A 22176-nucleotide genomic window follows, 5' to 3' on the forward strand; every position below is an offset into this window, starting at 1 on the left:
GCCAAGAGATGGGCGAAACCTGTTGTTTTATTTCTGTTGCCCACTTGTCTGCACCACAGTCTTGGAAATCCACAAAACCTCCACATAGTTTTCTGGGTACCTTGCTTTTAAAATATACTCAGTTCAGAATGTTTGTCCAACCCAGTTGTTGTCCACTGCTTTTCATAGGCTAGGTGGTCCCAATTTTAAACCACCAGCAGACTTGCACAAGAGTTTGCACATGCAGCTCCTGCTGGTATCCTCCCCCCCCACAAAGAAAATAAACCTAAAGCTGGGTTCAAGATAATTGTCTGCATTTGCAAAATGACTGTGGACTAGTTGGGTATGCCAAAGCATGACTCAGGGTAAACACACAAGAGTGTGGGTTCCCAAAGAGGGGATTGTGACCACCGTGGTCTTCCTGCTGCAGTACCTTACTTACTGCCAGTGCTTTTTTTCTTTAAAAAGTGTTTAGGGGTACTCTCATTTTGACTCAAGAAAATCACCATTTTATAGTTCAAATCAGAAAAAATAAATACAGTAAATGCACAAAAGTACAAAGATTCACAAATTGTTTAGGGGTATGTGTCCCCCTGAAAAAAAGGACTGGTTACTGCTCATGGTTTTGTGGAGCAAGAATGGAAAGATTTGTCAATTTCAGTTCTCTCAGTTTCTCATTTCTGCCATTTTAAATTTAGTTCTCCACATTACTCCACAGAAATTTGTGTGTGTGTGTTTTAAAAAAATCTTCACGAAAAGTTCTTCAGCAATTTAGTGTGAATTTCTCCTAATGAACTCATTTTTGCCAACGGTTTTGACTAATGTGTGCATCTTTGCAAGCAACTGCTCATAATGGAATGCAATTTTGCAAGCTATCTTCAGAAACACATTCATCTTTATGCACACACACCCCTAACATATGCATTTTTTTTGTAAACAGAGATCGGTTGGAGGGCTGCATAGCAAAATTCAGATGAGTGCGAATTTCAAAGGCTCGTGGAACTTTGGCTCTCACATTGTTTCAAATGGCAAAAAATTTGAAAGATTTGGCTTCAGATGAGAACTGGATCAAGTTTCTTCTCTATCCCTCATCTAAAGCAAGACAAAACACAAATCCTGGTCGAGACAACTTGCTAATTCAGATCATGGCTTTGTTCACAGTAGCACCACAGGAGGACCAGGAGAAAACCATTGTTGCCACCATCCCTTCTCCAGGAACCCACACATTTGTGGTAAGCTGCTTGTTTGTTTGTTTGTTTGTTTATTAATACCCCCTGACAGGGATTCCAGGCAGCCTACAGATAAAAGAGTTTGACTTAGCAGGATGTGTGAACCAGAACAATATCCTCCATGGAATTGGAGCAACTGGATTACTGTGCCATTAGAAATAACAAGCAGAAACTGTTTTTGATCTATCACTTAAAATTATGTTCTTCTCCTGCTCATCAGAAGCTCCATGAAATAACTGGTGCCTATATTTTCCCGCAGCGGGTGGCACTGTGGTCTAAACCACAGAGCCTAGGGCTTGCCGATCAGAAGGTTGGCAGTTCGAATCCTCACGACAGGGTGAGGTCCTGTTACTCGGTCCCTGCTCCTGCCCACCTAGCAGTTTGAAAGCATGTCAAGTGCAAGTAGATAAATAGGTACTGCTCCGGCGGGAAGGTAAACGGCATTTCCGTGCGCTGCTCTGGTTCGCCAGAAGCGGCTTAGTCATGCTGGCCACATGACCCGGAAGCTGTCTGCGGACAAACACCAGCTACCTTGGACTATAAAGTGAGATGAGCGCCGCAACCCCAGAGTCATCTGTGACTGGACCTAAGTGTCAGGGGTACCTTTACCTTTACCTTTATAATTTCCCTGTGTCAAACAAACCAGTCAAAAGTTGGCACCTATTTTAACATGTGAAGAGACTATATAGTCTAAACCTTTAAAAAGCTGTTTATTGATTTACTCTTCAAAAATCATAACGTAAAATGCCATGAATTAATTTCCTGCAAGTTAACAGCTGCCAGAAAAAGCTACATGAAATAATGAAAACAATGCTGTTAACCAGGCCTGTCTATGGGGAAGGGAGAAACAAAACAACACAAATGCACAGTTACGTCACAGTGTCTGAGATGGAGAATAGATGCAATGCACAAAACATGTCATTGCCAGCGTCGAGAGGGGTAGCCATGCTACAGTCTGTTGCAGCCACAAGGCTCTCTGATGCTATATTCCATATCGGTGAGAGATTTTTGCAGGATGCCAAACTCTTTACTTTGCTCAGATAACAAAATAATAGGATTTCTGCATGCTTCAAAAACCAACCCCTTCTTCCTGAATAGAAAAAGTTGAGATTTTGCATTGCTTAAAAAAATTTCAGGTGCATTGCACCCTCTGCTGGTCAAGGATATTCTTTACACTGAATGACATGCACCAAGATTAAATAACATACTGTATTTACTCAAATCCAATGCTCACTCTTTTTTTGGTCAAAGTACGTTGCGAAAATTAAGGTGCGCATTAGATTTGATGGCACATTTACATTCAAGGTTCTGAAAATTGAGGTGTGCATTAGATTTGATGGTGCATTAAAGGTAAAGGGTAAAGGGACCCCTGACCATTAGGTCCAGTCGTGACCGACTCTGGGGTTGCAGCGCTCATCTTGCTTTATTGGCCAAGGGAGCCAGCATACAGCTTCCGGGTCATGTGGCCAGCATGACTTAAGCTGCTTCTGGCGAACCAGAGCAGCGCACGGAAACGCTGTTTACCTTCCCGCCGGAGCGGTACCTATTTATCTACTTGCACTTTGAAGTGCTTTCGAATTGCTAGGTTGACAGGAGCAGGGACCAAGCAACGGAAGCTCACCCCGTTGCGGGGATTCGAATTGCCGACCTTCTGATCGGCAAGTCCTAGGCTCTGTGGTTTAACCCACAGCGCCACCAAAAAATACAGTATTTTTGTAGGATACCATTCCCCCCCCCCAAATGCACACTCATTTGTGCATTAACATTGCCTATATTTTTTCTTTCCATATGATGAAGCATTGCACATATTTCTCTGATATTTATTTCATTAGCATTCATAATTAGAGACCTGGTTGAGTATCAGCCTGACATCAGGCTCATTGTCCGCAAGCAAAAAATTTTTAAAAAAAATGGTGCTCAAATCTCCTTACCTTGGGCTTTTCATCCAGTATTTGCTGACGAATCTCCTTGTGCTTCTCCACAAGTCTTTCCTGCCTTTTACTTTGAGCATCTTCTAGCTGGAATAAAGCAGGCAAACAATTTATTGCATTCAAACATGTGTATTTCATTCTTCAGTTCTATACTGAAGTAGTTCTGTCCAGGATAGAACAGTATAACATAAGCATTCTTAGTAGAATATTTGATTTGTTTTTCAACAAAACAATGCTTATTGATATATTATGCATACTTGGAGATTTAATTTAAAACCTTACATTTCCCCCCCAAGAAATGTGCCGTTTAAAACACACTTAAGAATGCTAGAAGAAACAGCTGAAGTTTATAGGTAGTTGATAGTAGCATTTAATCACGCCATCATCCAGCACCAAAAAAGTAGACAGCTTTGCACAGTTAAGGATGAAGCCAGGACTAATTTTATTTCTTAGCAAAGAATAACAAGTAGAAAGAAATAAGAAATAAAATAAGAAAGAAATGGGAAATAAAAAGGAATGCCAACAAATCAACACATTTTCTTTGGGTTATTTTTTTTAATAACTAAAAACACATGTTCTATAGAACATTGTTGTGTACGTCTAACTTCCACATATGCTGCAATGCAATTTTTGACATCATCTTCTCAATCAATTGGCATGCATGCCATACTCACATGAACAGGAATTTCTGTTCATTGGCCCTAGCATTGTTGCTCTCTCCCTGTTACCTATTGATCATCTGCCACTCAATAGTCAATTTCAAACCTTCATGCATTTCACAAGAATGGGAGGGAGACTCTGGCTAAAGCTTTATTCACTAAGCCACTAAAACTGCAGCACAAACCTAGAAAGGCTACTTTTTCTGAAGAAAAGCAGCTTCAGGAGGGCTTTATGAGTGATGCAAGAAAGCATCTGATAGGGAGCATTCAGCTCTATCTCTGACAGTCATTTCTGATCTTCCTGTAATGTCACTGCCCCTTCTCCTGCCCCAGTGAGTTGAAACACAGGCAAACCCACCCGTGGAATCTCACAGGAGGACAAGTCTCTGGGAAGGATCTGGAGCAGTGGAGAAAGGAATAAACACCTGCTCGCTACCCACTACTGCTCTGCTCAAAGCGGATCCCTCTCAATGGCACTTTTGTTCACAAAAGCAGCCATCAGCTCTGTGGTACATGCACGTGTGTATAATGCGTAATGGCTAACTTGTGAAGCCTCAGCTATAGCTCCTCCACATGCCTATGTTGATCCAAAGTCAAGCATCCATCCTGCTGGGTCTGGGACTGCCTGTTTCACCATTCCTGGTGAGGAAATGATGGCCTTTGCATCAGTTTTTAGCTGGGAAACCGACCCCCAATTCTTGGAAATACCTTCTCTCCGGCTGAAATTGATGCAAACAGTGTCATGCTGTACTTTCCAGCAGAAATGGATGCTCTTTGGCTACCTCCGCTGTCTCCCTTGCCATCAGAAAAGTCACTAGGTCATTGGGGAGCCGGGGAGGGAGGAAGGTAGCACCAGGTGTGTGATTTCAAGGTGCAGCAGGCCATGCTCCCAGCCTGCTCATGACATACTATGAGAAGCGCCAAACTTGACTTGTGCCTGCCTCCATGGAATCAAACCAGGTCATTTGCCATCATGAGCCCTTACATTCAATTTCCCGTGACAACATTTTGCAATGTATTGTAAATGCTGGAAGGGGACTCTGCTCAGATTTCTTAGAATAGCTTTGAGACATTACCTTACCTGCAGGAAGAGGATTTTTTTAAATTCTCCACACTTTCTGTTCCTCCGCAACATCAGATCTGAAACACAGCTGATAAACTTTACAACATTCCTTCACATTTCAGATGTGATATTGTCATGGGGAAACACTTGACTCCTGCACAGCAAGATAATATTCAAAGTGGCTCTTGGTAATTCTACAGAAGATGGCAAACCAAGTTTACTAAAAATGTAGCATTGCAAGAAATCATAAATGCAAGATATCTCTTTTCAAACGACAAACACCGCTTTCATTGTTCTAGCATTATTACTCTGTGTAAACCAATATAAGTACCGGAATGTTATCTTCATGCCATATGCAAATACAGAAAGTTTTGATGAACTTGTATGCAGCAGACTCACCCTTTTAATGTATTGCACCACCTCCTGAATATATGATCGAATCATTTCTGTCTTCTCCCTGGGAGCAAGATTAAAAACTACTGATTCCATTCCATTAATTTTTAACTGGCATTATTAATGCATAATTTGCTAGCTTCTGCCACAGAGATCCTTCTCACAAATTCTTTGTACATTACTTTAACTAAATAAGGGGAAATAAAAACCAGACAGCCCAGAAGCCACACATTATGTTCTGCATTAGAAGTGGTTTGACCAGAGACCACAAGTGGACCACACAAACCTTGTGAATAGAAAGGTCATATCGGTTCTTAATGTGTGAGGAAAGAAATCACAGGCGTGCCTCAGAAACATTTCAGCACCATGGACAGGGAAACCCATAGCCCTCTTGAACTATAGCTCCCATCATCCCTGACCTTTGACCTTGGTGGCTGAGACTGGAGTCCAATAACTGCACCTAGAGACACCTAAGTTCTCTACCACTGTTTTACACTAAGCAACTCTTCTTGAGCCCATTATCTCTCTCCCACCTTATCTTCTGCAGGGATGGAACAGAGTTTTGTCCCAATTAGGATTGAGGCTCCACTCCACCATAGAACCTGCCCCATTCTGATGGTTTCAGCACAAGTCAAATGTAGTGTGATGGCATGGGACTCGGGCTCAGGCTCGGAGCCAGAGGAGTCTCAGTCCGCACTGGATCCTTTGCCCCAGGCAGCATCTGAACCTAGTCTGGGGCCTGATTCTTGAGAGCCCCGGTCTGCACAGGTTCCCCTGCAACAAGCACCAGCTGGGCCGAGTCAGGTGCCTGAGCCTGCTCTGGCTCCAGATGCGGGGATTACCTCGTTGCCTTCAGCTGGGCAATCACAGCTGCTCCACTACCAATTGGGTCAGGAGAGGCTGAGGCGGCCTCCTGGTCTAGTAACCCATCGACATCTCCCGAGCTGCAGAGACTGAGGTCTGAGAGAAGGAGAGACCTGAGTACTCGCAGGAGGAGTGCTTGCCTTCGGGTGAGACAGGGAGGTGAGTCACCGGGGGATCAGGATCGGCCATTACCCTGGTTTCCTGCCTTGTGTCCTGCCTTGGCCCTGTTGGACTCCTCACGGAACCCTTGGATTCGGGACCGGACCTGGACTGCGTTACCTGGGTTACCCCCAGACCCAGCACATGTAGCAAGGTGTCATCACTGCTCCCTCACTACACCGCAAGGCAGGGCTTAAAGTGGCAGAAGGATGTTGTCAGCCTGCACTAGGCTTCACCTCACATGCCTAAAAGCTTTCCGAGAAGGCAAGGAGATGACTCTTTACTGTGTAACAGCCTCAAATCATGAACAAGGAAGTCCACACCAGGGATGAAGAACCCATTGGTCTCCAACCCCCCATCAGCCCCAGCCAGTGTGGTCAGAGATGCTCCGAGGTTTAGTCCAGCAACCTCTAAAAGGCTGCAGGTTCCCAACCTTTGGCCTATGCCATGCACAAATTGAGTAGCAGAATTATTATAGATTCTAGAGTTTGGGCAAAGAGGAATGTATTCATTTCAGTATGTTCCAAATTTTTCTGGAGTGGATCAGGTGATTTCACTCATCATAAACATTTCCCCACCTTTCAGTAGAGTCCTTTGAATACAGAAAATTCATGTTTTGTGCATTGTGAGCTATAGCCACATTCTCTTTATGTCCTCCCTGTAGAAAATGCTGGGGATCGTATGGGTCCCATAGGGACTGCTACTGACCAAAGTTTAAGTTGGAAATTTCATTGGAAATAGCCTAGCACTTGAGAATAAGTGTTTTGCACATCTCATACTTGGCAGTTATTTGAATGTGAAAGTCTTCTGAACAATATCCAGCGACTCTGCACTAGTCAGCTTATTGTTCTGTGCAATCTTAATCAACAGTATTTCTTTTCCTTGAAATTTAACCATGTCGGCCCAATTCCTCTAAGCAAATAGCTAACTACCTTATATAACACAAGCATACAGAGGAGAAGAGGTAATGTGAGGTCATAGAACTTTCAATTATTGTATGTCTTAACAGAATCCATCTTTACTAGGTCAATAGTCACCTCCCACAATTGTGCATACGTTACTTAGAAAAGTGGTTTTGAATTCATCCATTAAAGCTGCAATTTCTTTCTTTCTTTCTTTCTTTCTTTCTTTCTTTCTTTCTTTGATTTATATACTGTCTTTCATCATAAGATCTCAGGGCAGTTCACAGAATAAAATACAGGATAAAAACAAGTAAAAGAGTAAAACAAAACAGCAAAACAATAACCCTCCCTTTCCAACATTGCTAGAGATAGTCAAGTGTTGCTAGAGCTTCCCAGTTCAAGATGGCAGCAGCAGACATCTTGAAACAATGAATTTTATGCATAAACGTGTAAATGTTTAATTATTCCATCCATGACCAGACCCTGCTTAGCTTCAGCAGTGACACTGTAGAATGCATCTATAGACCATGTCATGAACCAATTGATGTTGCTAGGCTTCCTTTATAAGCCTTCCAATCTTTTGAACAATTACATGCTCACAGCAATCCTATAAAATATCACACCTAATCTTGAACAGAAAGTCAATTTTTTATCGCCTAGTCACAATAATTCCCAACATGCTATTCTTTGCACTGTTCACTTGAGACTGAATGCCTCATGTCTGCCTTCATCAACAGCTCTTTGATGTTTGTAGCCTTCTGTTCCTCGCTTGCCAAAATGTTGATGCCATTACTCTCCTATGTCACTGCAGGTTATTATTTTCTTCAAGGTTACAGCTTAAAATATTTACGAGTGCAATCCATCTCCCATTTAAATCAGCGGGACTCTGGATGCCAGGTTTAATTAGAAATACCTTCTTGTTATACCTTCTTGTTTCTTTCTTTTGTTTAAAGTGATTTTCCATTTCATTTTTAGTCCTTTTATATCCACATAGAGACTGATAGATGAAACTGACACTTGCAGGTGGTTTTGGATTTTTATGCAGCCTTAAGTGCCACTGAGCATTAATATGTTGGTAACTCAGCTGTGGGATGAAGCAATTTATGGGTCTGTTCCAGAATGGTAACCAGAACCTTTTCAGTAATGGCTCAAATGATCTGGAGATCTTTCCTCAAGAATGTTCAGCTGGCACCCTTCCACCATTCTCTTTTAGAAAACAGGCATAGGCAAACTCGGCCCTCCAAATGTTTTGGGATGACAGTTCCCATCATCCCTGACCACTGGTCCTGTTAGCTAGGGATGATGGGGGTTAGCTAGCTAACAGGACCAGTGGTCAGGGATGATGGGAACTGTAGTCCCAAAACATCTGGAGGGCCGAGTTTCCATATGTCTGAGTTAAAACAATCCTGATTCAAATAAACCTTTGAGTCAGGACTGTATACTGTTTTTGAATACTGTTTTCCTTGGTTTTGTTCTGACTGCTGTGCTTTTGCTTTTCCGTTGTTTTGTTGGTTTTATGTTGAATTGTAGTCATCTGATTGTGTTTTGCTTTTAAATAACTTTTTGTTTTTGTAGGAAGGTCACAAAAAGGTGGGTCTGGGCATTTGCTCATCATCTTTATTGGATTCTCTCTGTAGGGATCCATCTTATCCCAGTTAAACATGCCAGTGAGATAATTAGGTAGGAGAGATATTATAAAACCAATGCAGCATCATTTTGTAAGAGAAGAGATGGGCTTAACTTGTTAACTGACCCCTTCCCCAAACTCTTTTAACATTTTCCGTTGCTTCAAGAGCCACTATGGAACTTATTTTCAATGCCTGTCAAAATGCAGATATTTCTTGAAAGCACTCTTTAGTTTGGATCTAGTTAAATTCAGTTGCAACTGAAAAGCAATGGCACTTCAGTTCACTGCAATAAGGTGGTTCCATTGCTTTTAGTGCAATTTAGTCACTGCCAACTTCATTTGGATTGGGGACTTGGTTTAGGGTAGCCTATTATGATCATGGTTAAAGAGGATGGACTTCAAATGTCAGCATGCATGTCACTCTGTGTGCGTGCGTATGCGCATGTGTGCATGTGTTTTACAGAGTTGGATTTCTAAAATGTTACCGACCTTGGGCCAAAGGGATGTGGGATGCCAAAAGCAGAAATAAATCCATTACTAAATTCCCATTACTGACAACAGTCCATCTGTGTTCACAGCATGCTTTGTGTGAACAGACTCATAGCTTATGTACAGTATATTGTCAAATGCCCCTGAAAAGGGGACTCCCTTAATGATTAATAGTTGAAGGCCACACTTACTCATCCACTTGACTTTTATCCTTTGTGATTTTTTCTTGCCTCTTTTTGTCCATCTTTTTCTTCAACTCCTTCTTTTCCCTGCAACAAAAAGAAAACCCTTTTTCTCTTTTTAAGGCAAAGTTAAGTCTGAGAAAGCAAGAATATGCATATTTACTTGGGCCCCTCTGTCTTCAGTGGGGCTTGCTCTGTAGTGCTTTAGGATTGCAACTTTAAATACAAAGGTTTCGTTTACTTACAGCATGCCTTACCTTTCACAAATCTCTTTCAGTTTCTTCAACTGACTGTTCTGGCATTCCTCTGCTACGTCTGTCAGCTTCTGAATGAGCTGAAAGAGGGGAAAACAGGTGTGTTATAAAACTGCATGAACCACATTTGATTGTTGAATACAGTGGTACCTTGGGTTACAGATGCTTCAGGTTACAGATGCTTCAGGTTACAGACTCCGCTAACCCAGAAATAGTACCTTGGGTTAAGAACTTTGCTTCAGGATGAGAACAGAAATCGTGCTCTGGCAGCGTGGTGGCAGTGGGAGGCCCCATTAGCTAAAGTGGTACCTCAGGTTAAGAACAGTTTCAGGTTAAGAATGGACCTCCAGAATGAATTAAGTTCTTAACCTGAAGTACCACTGTATTTGGATGGTTTAAGTTGTTAACTTATCCCAGCCTCCAACCCTCAGAATGTAAGAAAAACATTGGGGCCTAAATTGCACAGTAAGGGAGCTTGGTATCTGGTGGGCGGGGCTTGTGTGTTTTGCCCTGGAATCAGCCTCTCCCTTCAATGTGTTCCGTTATGTTCAATTAAGAATGCCAGTCCAACTGCTGCTTCTTGCTTCTTGCCTAGTTTCTGTCATTATGCTATTTTGTTACAGTATTATTAAAGCTTACAGTATTATTAAAAATAAGTGAGCCACTTATTTTTCTCAAAGAAAATGAAACTCTGCTGAAGAATGGTGGAATATCCTAAACTTGGGGGAGCGAAGGGATATTCCCAGTTTGCCAGGGGTATTGCTTTTGTTAATCTGCACAACACAGGAAGGGACGGGTTTTGCTGTTGCTATTACTTGATGGTAGAGGACATGCATGTTCATTCCCTGTCATCTCTGGGTGGCGTTGAGAAAGACTCCTGTCTGAACCCTACTGAAACAAACAGTAGGGTTGCAAGCCTTTGGGAGGCAGAGGCACAAGAGGGCATCAGAGGAGGGAGGGAAGGAAAGAGAGACAGAGGCCAGTGTTGCCCGTGGCACCTCTGATCATCACTCATTGCACCCCAGAGTGCCATGGCACATTGGTTGAAAACCACTGCTCCAGTAAAATGCAAAACATGCAGAAGAAGGAGAGCCACATGGGAACATTCTTTGCTATGTCACAACCCTGCCATGTTTAAGGAGCAGAAATAACTTGTACCATACAAGGAGAAGTTCTATGTGAACTTATGAAGCTGATTTATACTGGGACAGTTTCATGGGTCTACGCAGGCCAGGACTGTGCCCTCTGACTGCCAGAGTCCTCTAGGGCCTAAGACTTTCCAGTGTCACTACCTGAAATTCTGCTAATTGGAGATCTTGGGTCTTGAAGCTGGGATCTTCCATATGCAAAGCATAAACACACGACCTCTGAATGACATGGAAGACCCTCACTAAAAGAATCCAGTAATGTCCATTTGACTTGTGCTGAGCTTTCAAACCTCTTCCACCAATGCGCACAATTTGGCAGATGCCTTGTGTGCTATTTTGACGGCCTCCTTTGTGATAGTGATTACCAACCACTTCAAAAGTTCACTCACACACACACACACACACACAGACACACGATTAACTAACAAGCCTGGGTACCAAAATAGAGTTCTACATTGCTGTGCTGAATGAATTCGAATGCATTGCGAATGTAATTCTCAGAATCATTAAAACACTCCCCTGTCCCCCGATAATCCAACAAATCACACTGAAAGAGCAACAAATTCCCATGTGTTCTATATAAAAGACCATCTGCTGATGAGATGCAAGACAAATCAAATCTCTGTCAACAAAACATTAGATATGGGAATAGACACAGGCATCACATTGCCCTCAAAATTTGCCAAATTTGTATGGAACGAAGCTGCCATCGATGGCTATGCAAGTGCATGACAGTGCACAAACAGTAAACAAATAAGTCAGCATTAAGTTCTAGGGATATTGTAAATGTGTGGTTGTTCTTCATTGGATTGGGTTTCTTTTCTATTTCCTTACAAAATGAACACTGAAGCGTCTTGTTATTTTCATTCTGCCAATTCCCAAGCTGAAATCATTTGTTTTCTCATGTGGAAAATACACATCACGTTTCAGCTTTAACCCATTGAAATCTCCTCAAAAGTAATGGATAAAATTGCTACACTGATGGCCAACTTTACTTCTGATATGCCAGGCTAGGAATGTAGCCTCCAAGGCTTTCTCTGGCAATGGCTTTTCCTAGCATGGGTAACGTCCTCCATTGGCCACCGACCTCTGCCAAGTAGGACAAAGTGGTGGGGCAGAATGAAAGGCCCTGTCTTTGCAAGGAAGGTAGGCTGGCCATAGAAAAGCCCTTCCGGACTCATTTTGGACCCCAGCATTCATGCCAGGAAGGCCAGTGGGCCAAAGGATGACCTCAAACACAGCTGGTCATCAAAAAAACTAGACTTCTATCCAAACAAAATGATCCACCCAAATCTGGTAGACAGGTCAACATTATCTCTAGGCTCACTCCTTGCAGTTGTTGTTGTTTAGTCATTTAGTCGTGTCCGACTCTTCATGACCCCATGGACCAGAGCATGCCAGGCACTCCTGTCTTCCACTGCCTCCCACAGTTTGGTCAAACTCATGCTGGTAGCTTCAAGAACACTGTCCAACCATCTTGTCCTCTGTCGTCCCCTTCTCCTTGTGCCCCAAATCTTTCCCAACATCAGGGTCTTTTCCAGGGAGTCTTCTCTTCTCATGAGGTGGCCAAATACCCTTCCTACCAGAACCAGACAAATGCCCTGCCCGCAGCAGGGATGCCTGTAGGGGCCGCTGTGCCAATAGGATTTGGCTTCAAACCCAATCTTATGAGCTGCTGCACAATCATACCAGCTCCCAAAGGTCCTTTGCAGTTGTAAACAACTCTGCTTGACTGTGGTACACAGATGGAATACTTTGGTAACTTTTGATCTTTCGTACAACAAAGTAACCAAGTGTGTAAAGAGCATGGTTAAGTACCTCTGACAGCGTCCACATGGCGGGGGCAGAATGGAACTATATAATAGTAGCATTCAACTGCCTTCTTCTCTTTTAGCGTTCCAAAGCATCTATTACCATCTGATTGGATTCCTGTTTCAGCCCAGAGGGCTGCCCTACACGGGGAGCCTGACCCCACCAGCAGTAGATTTGCAGCTGTAAAAACAAAAGCTCCTTTGGGACAATATATGCATAATATCACTTTGCTGTTTATAGCTTGTGCTCTGGCATCCGTTCAGAGCACACATAGTTTCACAGAAGGCTATTTGGCACAAACAATAACTAGTTGGAAGCCATTTTTAGTGACATCCAAGCTCTCGTTTCCAGTTCTGTGGGCCACGCTAATCTAACTGCTTATTCTGGAATGATTTCTGATAATTTAATTAGGCAGAGGATGTTGGTTTCAGCTTCAAAGTCAAACAGTGGAAGATGCTACCCCCATCCAAAGCAGCACTAATGACAAACCAATCAATTATGGCCCAATGTTTGTAGTTAGTGTGGAGCAAATTAGAAAGCTTTGCATGATGTGGCCTTGTAACGGTACTGTAATCAGAATTAGGAAAAAGTCCGAAAATAAAGTGGCCATTGATCCAGCTGTATTTGCAATATTGTTCCACACACACTTTTCACAATTTTCCCCATGCCATTGTGAATCCTTATTTTTTTGTTGTTGTTTAGTCATTTAGTCGTGTCCAACTCTTTGTGACCCCATGGAGCAGAGCACACAAGGCACTCTTGTCTTCCACTCCCTCCCACAGTTTGGTCAAACTCATGTTAGTAGCTTCGAGAACACTGTCCAACCATCTTGTCCTCTATCGTTCCCTTCTCCTTGTGCCCCCAATCTTTCCCAACATCAGGGTCTTTTCCAGGGAGTCTTCTCTTCTCATGAGGTGGCCAAAGTGAATCCTTATATTCTATTTTATTTCACAAATTTGTAATGCTAGAGGGATGGTAATCAGAAGCACAAAAAGTGAGCACACCTCCACACAGACACATTTCAAGTGGCCCCAAACATAGGTAGTTCTCCATGCAACCTTGATGTCAAAGAGCTTCAGATAGTGTGGAAGCAAGGTACTCATACATACCAATTTAATATGTGCTTGCTTCTGGTACTTTTCACTATAATACTGTTCTTGCCGAAGATTAAGCAGCTGCTGCTGTTGCTTTTCCTTAAGCTCTATTAACTTCTGGGACATTTCTGAATCAAGGGTGGTCAACTCTTGTTCAATAGTCGAAGAACTGTGATCTGGGCTTCCAGCTTCACCTCTGCAGAGCAATGTGGAACAACAAAAGAAATTCAATGCAAGTTGTGACAGTACAATGCACATACCCTCCCTTCCCCCCACCTGACCATGATTCATCTCAACTTGGATGTGCAGATGTTGTCTGGGTCTTGTGGCTAAGCTACCATAAGCCCAGGGTTCCGCTAAACCATATTTAGAAGCGAGGACTCCCATGCATGTTGACCCATGTCAACTTATTTATAAATGTCACACACACCCGCTGAAGGCACCCAGGCACAAGCTGGCTCGCCATCTGGAAAATGAGCTGAGACATCCTAAGTTAATGGCTATTCAACCTAAGCCAAAACCTCACTTGGTTCCAGAAATGTGAGGGATCACACAGGTTCACCCTGAGGGGAAAATCAGATTTTACTGTCGGCTGCTTCTTCACTGGTTTAGAAGCTCATAGGACTGCTGACATGAGCTGTGTAATGAATAATGTGGCAATTCCTACCAATAGGGCTTTTCGTTTTGCCCCCTGACATGTCACAAGGTTGGCACATTACAGCTAAGTGAGTATACATGTTCTATTTTTCAGTGAGCTCGTTTTTTCAGTGGCTCTTGTGCTCTCACATTCTTTAGGGTGTTCACATTAGAGACTTTCTTCCCGGTAACCCACTGTTCTTACCAGTGGTGTAGCATGGGAGGGGCATGGGGTGGTCGTCCCGGGTGCAAAATTTGTTAGGGGCACAAAATCTCAACACCCGGTGCTGCCTCAGTGCAGCTACGTGGTTCCGTTGCTGGGCTCCTCTGAAAATGGCTTCTCCATGCGAACCAGGAAGTGACCTCTCAAAACAATGGAAGGACTCTTATCGCCGTAGCAACAATCTCCTGGGTGACACAGACGTCTTGGGCAGTTGAATGCGCATGCTTACTCCATTTCCCTCCCGCGCACCTCTGTGCGGCCCCAGGTGCTGGCAACCCACGTTACACCTCAGGTTCTTACTGCATTGTTTAACATTACATGCACTGCCTAATAGGTTTTGTCCTGCAGGCATGGATCTCCTCAGGCTGATCTGAAGCTCCTCTTTGTTCAAAGGACCCTATAACATTATGCTGCCCAGTGGAAGCTCCAAGGTGCTATCAGTGGGATCTAGCATGGTGTAACCTCTAAGAGACTAGGACCAGGAAGGTCCTGGTTCAAACAAACACCTCAACCAAGAAGCACACTGGATGACTGGGTGGTAGTCACCATCTCTTACTTTGGAGGGATGCTATAAGGATAAAATGGGTATGTGTGTTTAAGGGGGGCATGCAGACTAACCTGAGCTCCTTTGAAGAAGGCCAGGATAAAAATTAAGTAAATAAAAAAAAATGAATCCAACACAGTGTGCTCTTGGGATATCGAAGAATTGATTTCTACTCTTCCAACCCACCTGTTGCTCCTCCTCTGTTTGTCCCAGCTCAGGGTACAGCTGCTATCTATTTGCTACAGAACCTGTTTCCTTCCATGCAAACAAGATTCAGCATACAGTGTGCATGTTGAAAGTCTCCACCCCAAACCCTCCTTAATTCCCAGAAACGTGTTAGCACCAAAGCAGACTTAACGTATTTCCACTAGGATGCTCTGGCAGAGGGGTTTCTTTGCAGCAATATCAAATATTGTTGTTGTTTTTTTAGAAGGAGGAAAGAATGTGAAATGATATGAACGGAAATCACACCCAGTGCCAGGCAAAAATGTAACCATGTGGTGAGATCAGTGAGCAACAACAGGACAAAATGGAATGAAGACTGGGGGAAACAGTTGGGGGTAAGCAAAATGTTGCAAACCCACCAATCGTTTCTCGGCACTGAATCTAATTGCCGATCTTCCAACAACACTCTTGGACTCCATGCATCGCATTTCGGAAGCTGCAGCTCGCATTATTTAAAGAGCCATAGAAAGACCTCCATCAGTCAGCTCAATTCCTTTCAGAACTAGCACACCCCACATTCATGCACCCTGACATGCAAGTATTTATTGGCAACCAAAGGACAAAGTTCACAAAAACCAAAGGTCTCTCTAAGGAAGGCGAAGAGAGCAGAACAGCACACAAAAGCAGACAGGGAAGAAATACATTTATTCATAAAATGGAATCTGAACAACAAACTCCCTGAGGAGCAGTGCGATATTTTGGGTCTTGGGAAAGAACTGCAACTCTAAAGGGTGAGGTGAGAAGGGGAAGCAATGAAAGGGGCATGTGAAAGAAACAGAGCAACTGTGTAAGCAAGCTAAGCAGCAAGAGCAATTTAAAGAAAAATTAAAAATTAAAAGCCAAGCCAGCACGAATGAAATACATCAGTCTGCGCCCTGACAGATAATCAGAGGTGTTTACAGCTCTACCCAGGTGTTAAGCTAGTTGCCTAGGAAACCACAGGAATAGAGTCTGAAAGTGAGGGTTTACTTAAGGCCATAGCTATTGCTCGAGAAAGATCATCATCAAGCCTGATAACATTCCCTGTGAAGAATCAGGTTTGCAATTTGGGACTGTTCCTGGACTTAGCCCTGAGCCTAGATGTCCAGATATCTGCAGTGGTGAGAAATGTATTTGCACAGATAAAAGCTGGTGCACCAGCCACACCTGTTCCTTGAGCTGTCTGATTTGGCCATAGTGAACAATTCCAAGCACGCCTGGAGGATGCGGACCATTTGGATCCCTTGCAATCGGGATTCAGGCCTCACCATGGGACTGAAGCTACCTTGGTTGTGCTGGTCGATGATCTCCGGCGGGCTAGGAACAAAGGTGAGAGCTGTTTCCTAGTTCTGCTGGATCTCTCAGCGGCCTTTGACACCATCGACCATAACACCCTTCTGGACCGTCTAGAGGGGCTGGGAGCTGGGGGCATTGTTATACAGTGATTCTGCTCCTTTCTCCTGGGCTGTGTCCAGAAAGGGGTCTTGGGGGATGAGTGGGCTCTCACTTGTGGGGTGCCTGAGGGTTCCGTCCTCTCCTCCATGCTTTTTAATATCTATATGAAGCCGCTGGGAGAGATCATCAGGGGGTTTGGGCTGGGTGTTCATCAGTATGCAGATGACACCCAGCTCTACCTCTCTTTTAAATCAGAACCAGTGAAGGCGGTGAATGTCCTTTGTGAGTGCCTGGAGGTGGTTGGAGGATGGATGGTGGCTAACAGATTGAGGTTGAATCCTGACAAGACAGAAGTACTGTTTTTGGGGGACAGGGGGTGGGCGGGTGGGGGGACTCCCTTGTCCTGAATGGGGTAACTGTGCCTCTGAAGGACCAGGTGTGCAGCCTGGGAGTCATTTTGGACTCACAGCTGTCCATGGAGGCGCAGGTTAACTCTGTGTCCAGGGCGGCTGTCTACCAGCTGAGACCCTACCTGCATGCAGACTGTCTCGCCAGAGTGGTGCATGCTCTAGTTATCTCCTGCTTGGACTACTGCAATGCTCTCTATGTGGGGTACCTTTGAAGGTGACTTGGAAACTGCAATTAATCCAAAATGCGGCAGCTAGACTGGTGACTGGGAGTGGCCGCCGGGACCACATAACACCAGTCCCGAGAGATGCGTTGGCTCCCAGTACGTTTCCGAGCACAATTCAAAGTGTTGGTGCTGACCTTTAAAGCCCTAAATGGCCTTGGTCCTGTATACCTGAACGAGCGTCTCCACCCCCAACGTTCAGCCTGGACACTGAGATCCAGTGCCGAGGGCCTTCTGTTGCTTCCCTCGCTGCGAGAAGTGAGGTTACAGGGAACCAGACAGAGGGCCTTCTCAGTAGTGGCGCCCGCCCTGTGGAACGCCCTCCCATCAGATGTCAAGGAAATAAGTAGCTATCCTATTTTTAAAAGACATCTGAAGGCAGCCCTGTTTAGGGAAGTTTTTAGTATTTAATGCTGTATTGTTTTTAACACTTGATTGGGAGCCGCCCAGAGTGGCTGGTGAAACTCAGCCAGATGGGCAGGGTATGTATAAATAAATAAATAGATAGATAGATAAATAAATAAATAATAAAAAAATAAAAATTACTACTACTACTACTACTACCCAATTTCCTAGGGTTAAGCCTTATGGAACTTACTTCTAAGTACAGGGTTTGCTGTAAATGTCTCTGTCAGAGGCAGATGGCATGGTGGGGCTGTGCCACTTTCCTGACCTCTCTCCAGCTGAGTTGCCGCTGCATACCAGGTCCAAGAGGGATGAAGCAATGGTGCGGTCGCTGTGGTGCAAAAGTGCCTGTAGAGCCTATCTGGCACTCCTGCAGGCGAGTTTGCACCACATCAACCTCAGCCCTCCCCTTCTCCATACCAGTATGCAGCATCAACTCTGCCAAAAGGAGGTCTGGTGAGGGGTGCGGCTCCCACACACTGCCCACTAATGGGTTTTGTGTCAGTCACTGTCCCACAACAGGAGCTATCTTCCTGTGGTGGGAATCTGGAAGGATTCCAAACACTAACCAGGAGTGACATTTGCCTTTTGAAATCAGTATGCTACTGCAATAAAGGGGGGAAGAGAAACTTGTTTTATAAGAGGAGGGATAAACTCCATATACAACATACTTTTTCTTACTGTCTTTTTTAGCTGTTTTCTCCAAAACTGCCCTCCGTCTCAGGTAGTCGTTTTGGATTTCGTTATACTTCGTGGTATGCTCTTTTATAAGATCCGTGGTTTTTTTGTGGTGTTTCTTCACAAGGTCCTTCATTTCTTTGTAGTGCTTCTTCTGAAGTTTCACAAACGCTTTCTGTTGCTTTAGCTCCTCGATCGTTTGTGCTTCGACTTCTAAAAATAAGGAGAGGAAAGCTTTCTTTGTCACTGTTGCTTCGTATGGACATAAAATGAAAGGCTGTCATCGTGCAGACCCCACTGGAGAATTTGCAGGGCTGCATCACAATCCTGGATTTGAATGAAGTCAGCAAAAGTGATGGCAGGTTGCACAACCAAAGAAGCCATGGCGTGGGAATGAGAAGGGGAAGTGGTGGTTTAAAACAATAACAGAAGTTTGAGTAAAGCAGGGAAGGAGGGCACTGAGGGGAAATGGCAGTTTTAAGCAACAGCAGAGGTTTCAGTGAAGCAGGAACAGATGGGCACATAAGGCAATTGTGGTTTTAAACAACAACAGAGATTTGAATAAAGCGGGAATGGAGAGACAGAGAGGAAACAGCAGGGGTTTGAATAAAGCAAGGATGGAAGAAAACTGAGTGGGGAAGTGGCAGCTTTAAACAATGGCAGAAATTTCACTGGAAAGGGCAGGTATGTTATCAATAACTACTGGTTTACGTTAACTTGCTTTTAATGTTCCATTTCATCAGTATTTTTTTAATTAACATTTTATATTCCAGGTAAAACACTCAGGAGTTAAGGATGATTAAGTGGTTTGTAAATCCTGTTTAATAAATAAATAGAATCAGGTTGCACTTCCTTCACACAAAAGATCAAGAGATCCTGCTGTATGCATACCATCCACATGCTTCTTACCTGTCAGGACACTCTGAATAAGATCTTCTGTTTTTGCTGGCACTTTCACAGAACCTAGATGGAAAATGCCATCAATAGTCAGGGGTTTGGAAATGACAAATATATGGCCTCAAAGCTATAGGCACACAGGTTTCCTTTTTAAGGTGAGAAAGCATCCTTTAAACCACCTCTCACATCCTCTTAATTCATGGAAGCTGCCACTGCTCCTCTTTTTACAAAAAAGGCAGTGATTAGTCATACCTGGTATACCTTCATAATGAATACTAACTCAAAATCCACCCGCCCCCTGCCCCCCAGATCCCACAATCCTTACTATCTCATCCACATGTAGTAAAGCTAGAGGTTATTTCAGAAGTCTGCTAGATCAGGTGGATAGGGTGAATAAGGGAGTGTTTCTTATGAGTCTTCTTAGCTGCAATAATGGTGGTAGCCCTCCAAGCAGCTATGTATCATTATTTCCTTGTCCTTCTTTGCTGCTGTTTTTGCTACCATCACCTATTTCACGCATCACCCTTCTCTTTCATCCAATACAATCATTGAAACTAAATTGCACAAAAACTGAATGGAAAACAAATAAAACTTAGGGGGTTTTGTGCATGATGTAGTGCAAAATCCAAATAGAAAATAGTTGCGATGTGATCCACAAGCAAGTCCAGGACCCTCAAATCATGTTGATCTTCTGGAAAAAAAATGGGCCAAACTAATTCCTCCATAATCCCTACTGCCTCTTAAGTGGCTTCTCGTGAGTCTGAGATATAAAAGTATGACACAAGTATGAACCCGCATTCCCGTTTTCCAAAACTCAGAAGGGTGAAGATTGTCTATTCCTTACTCATAACTACAGTAGTTTTCTCTGCAAAAGGAAAAGTAGGAGATGCAAGAAGTTCAACTTGCCAGTGGTTGGCTGCAAGTTTCTGAGCACAAAATCTACTGATTGACAATATGGTGAAACTGATCCAAATAGGGCATGGGCAAAAGCATTCCAGCTCAATGAGCTTCATGACTGACAGGGATATGAACCTATGTTGCCTGATGCAACCAGTGTTCATTGGGGCTGATAGGGCAGAAGGCAGGGAGGGTAACAGCAGATGGAGCCAGAGGTGATGGCAGGAAGAGCTAATTAATTCTAGTTTTGGTTCTATCCCCTCTCTGTTGAGCTCTACAAGGGCAACAATGAGACTAAGGAGAAGGAGTCTGACAGGCAGTGTCAGCTCCTGGCCTGCAGGCAGGTGGGGGCTGGTTGATGGCAGACTGAGTGCCAATTTGCCATAGTGGTCCAACTTCCAGCTGATGTAACCCAGTTGGTTACACTCAGTTGGAGCACAATAATGTATACAGATAGCTAGCATTCTTCCACCAGGCCTTTCAGCAATTGCAATAGAGCTGTCAGGCAGCAGGTTTTCTACCTGGGAGGGTAGCAAAGGAGAGAGATTTTGTTACGGGCATTGTCTTTCAAAAACAATACAGGTGTACTGATGGGCTTTATATATCTCACAAAAGAGAAAGAGGAGGGGGGGAAAGAAATAGGACTGGCCTAATTTCTATTTTGTTCTAATAGTTTTTGAACACGACGAACAAAGACGTCTATTCAGCTGAGTTATTTTCCCCATAGAAAGACACTATAAAAACGACACAGCGCAATCTAGTTCTTACCTGGTGTTGGTTGGCTGGGAGTAACCTGTGTGGATGGTTTTGGGGTGAGGGAAGTGGTGTGGTTTACTCCATTTTCAGCTGGTGCCGGCTTGGGTTCAGTGTGAGCTTCTGAAGGAACATCTCCCTGTTCTGCCTGACAATACAAAACAATTCCCAAAAATATGCAAGGAGGCAAGCAATCTTACAGGAGACATGCTGCACTTAATTCTGGTTATTTATTTTCTATACCACTTAATATACAGTGGTACCTCGAGTTACAGATGCTTCTGGTTACAGGCGCTTCAGGTTACAGACTCCGCTAACCCAGAAATAGTACCTTGGGTTAAGAACTTTGCTTCAGCATGAGAACAGAAATTGTGTGGTGGCAGCGCGGCAGCAGCGGGAGGCCCCATTAGCTAAAGTGGTACCTCAGGTTAAGAACAGTTTCAGGTTAAGAACAGACCTCCAGAACTCATTAAGTTCTTAACCCGAGGTACCACTGTATTCTAAACAACTCTAAGCAGTGTACAGAAAACTAAAACAACAATAAACAACTTAAACAAAGTATTACAAAAAGACACAGTTACAGAAATAAAAGTTACATGAATATAAAGTTACTAATATATACAAATCATTATCAATTCATTTTCCTTTTGACACATACTTCTGAGATTAGGGTACAAGGCCAATAGCTTGGACATGAATTCTACTTCCAATGATGCACAACTCTCTACCCCTAGTCAGTTGTATTCACATGCTAAGATTTATTCATATTGCAAGCTTGCTGGGGGAGTTTGTACCGTACCTGGCACAAAGTGACCCTAATCTACCTTTCAGAAAGAACTTACAAAATACCTCTAGTGCTCTTAAGAAATAGCTGCCATTACTATTTTCAGCTCCTTTGATTACTTACCAGAAAAAAATAGTCTTTTGCAAAAACAAAAGCCTAGAATTAATAATGGAAATCTCACACTGCACTAAACAGTACACTGCAGTACTATTACAACTTTTAGGAATAAACCAGTATTTAAATATTTCTATATACACCTGCATAGACCCCACTTAAATGTATGCAAATGATAAGTCATGTTTATCCACTCATAATCACAATTAATTAGCCCTAACAGTGGGGTG

General features: G+C 43.5%; 1 protein-coding gene across 2 annotated transcripts in view; it reads right to left on the reverse strand.

Moving 5' to 3' along the window:
- The window catches only part of PLCB1 (phospholipase C beta 1), a 458785-nt gene that overhangs the window by 57619 nt on the left and 378990 nt on the right, over window positions 1–22176 (reverse strand). For both annotated transcript variants that reach the window (XM_053380655.1, XM_053380656.1), the window contains exons 24-31: window positions 21064–21196; window positions 19411–19464; window positions 18495–18714; window positions 13801–13981; window positions 9735–9811; window positions 9487–9564; window positions 5261–5318; window positions 3140–3226 (exon numbers count right to left, since the gene is read on the reverse strand). In XM_053380655.1, the coding sequence (XP_053236630.1) occupies window positions 3140–3226; window positions 5261–5318; window positions 9487–9564; window positions 9735–9811; window positions 13801–13981; window positions 18495–18714; window positions 19411–19464; window positions 21064–21196 (888 nt within the window). The remainder of the gene's footprint in view (window positions 1–3139; window positions 3227–5260; window positions 5319–9486; window positions 9565–9734; window positions 9812–13800; window positions 13982–18494; window positions 18715–19410; window positions 19465–21063; window positions 21197–22176) is intronic.

The sequence above is a fragment of the Podarcis raffonei genome, chromosome 3 (genome assembly GCF_027172205.1).
Source record: "Podarcis raffonei isolate rPodRaf1 chromosome 3, rPodRaf1.pri, whole genome shotgun sequence".
Lineage (NCBI taxonomy): Eukaryota > Metazoa > Chordata > Lepidosauria > Squamata > Lacertidae > Podarcis > Podarcis raffonei.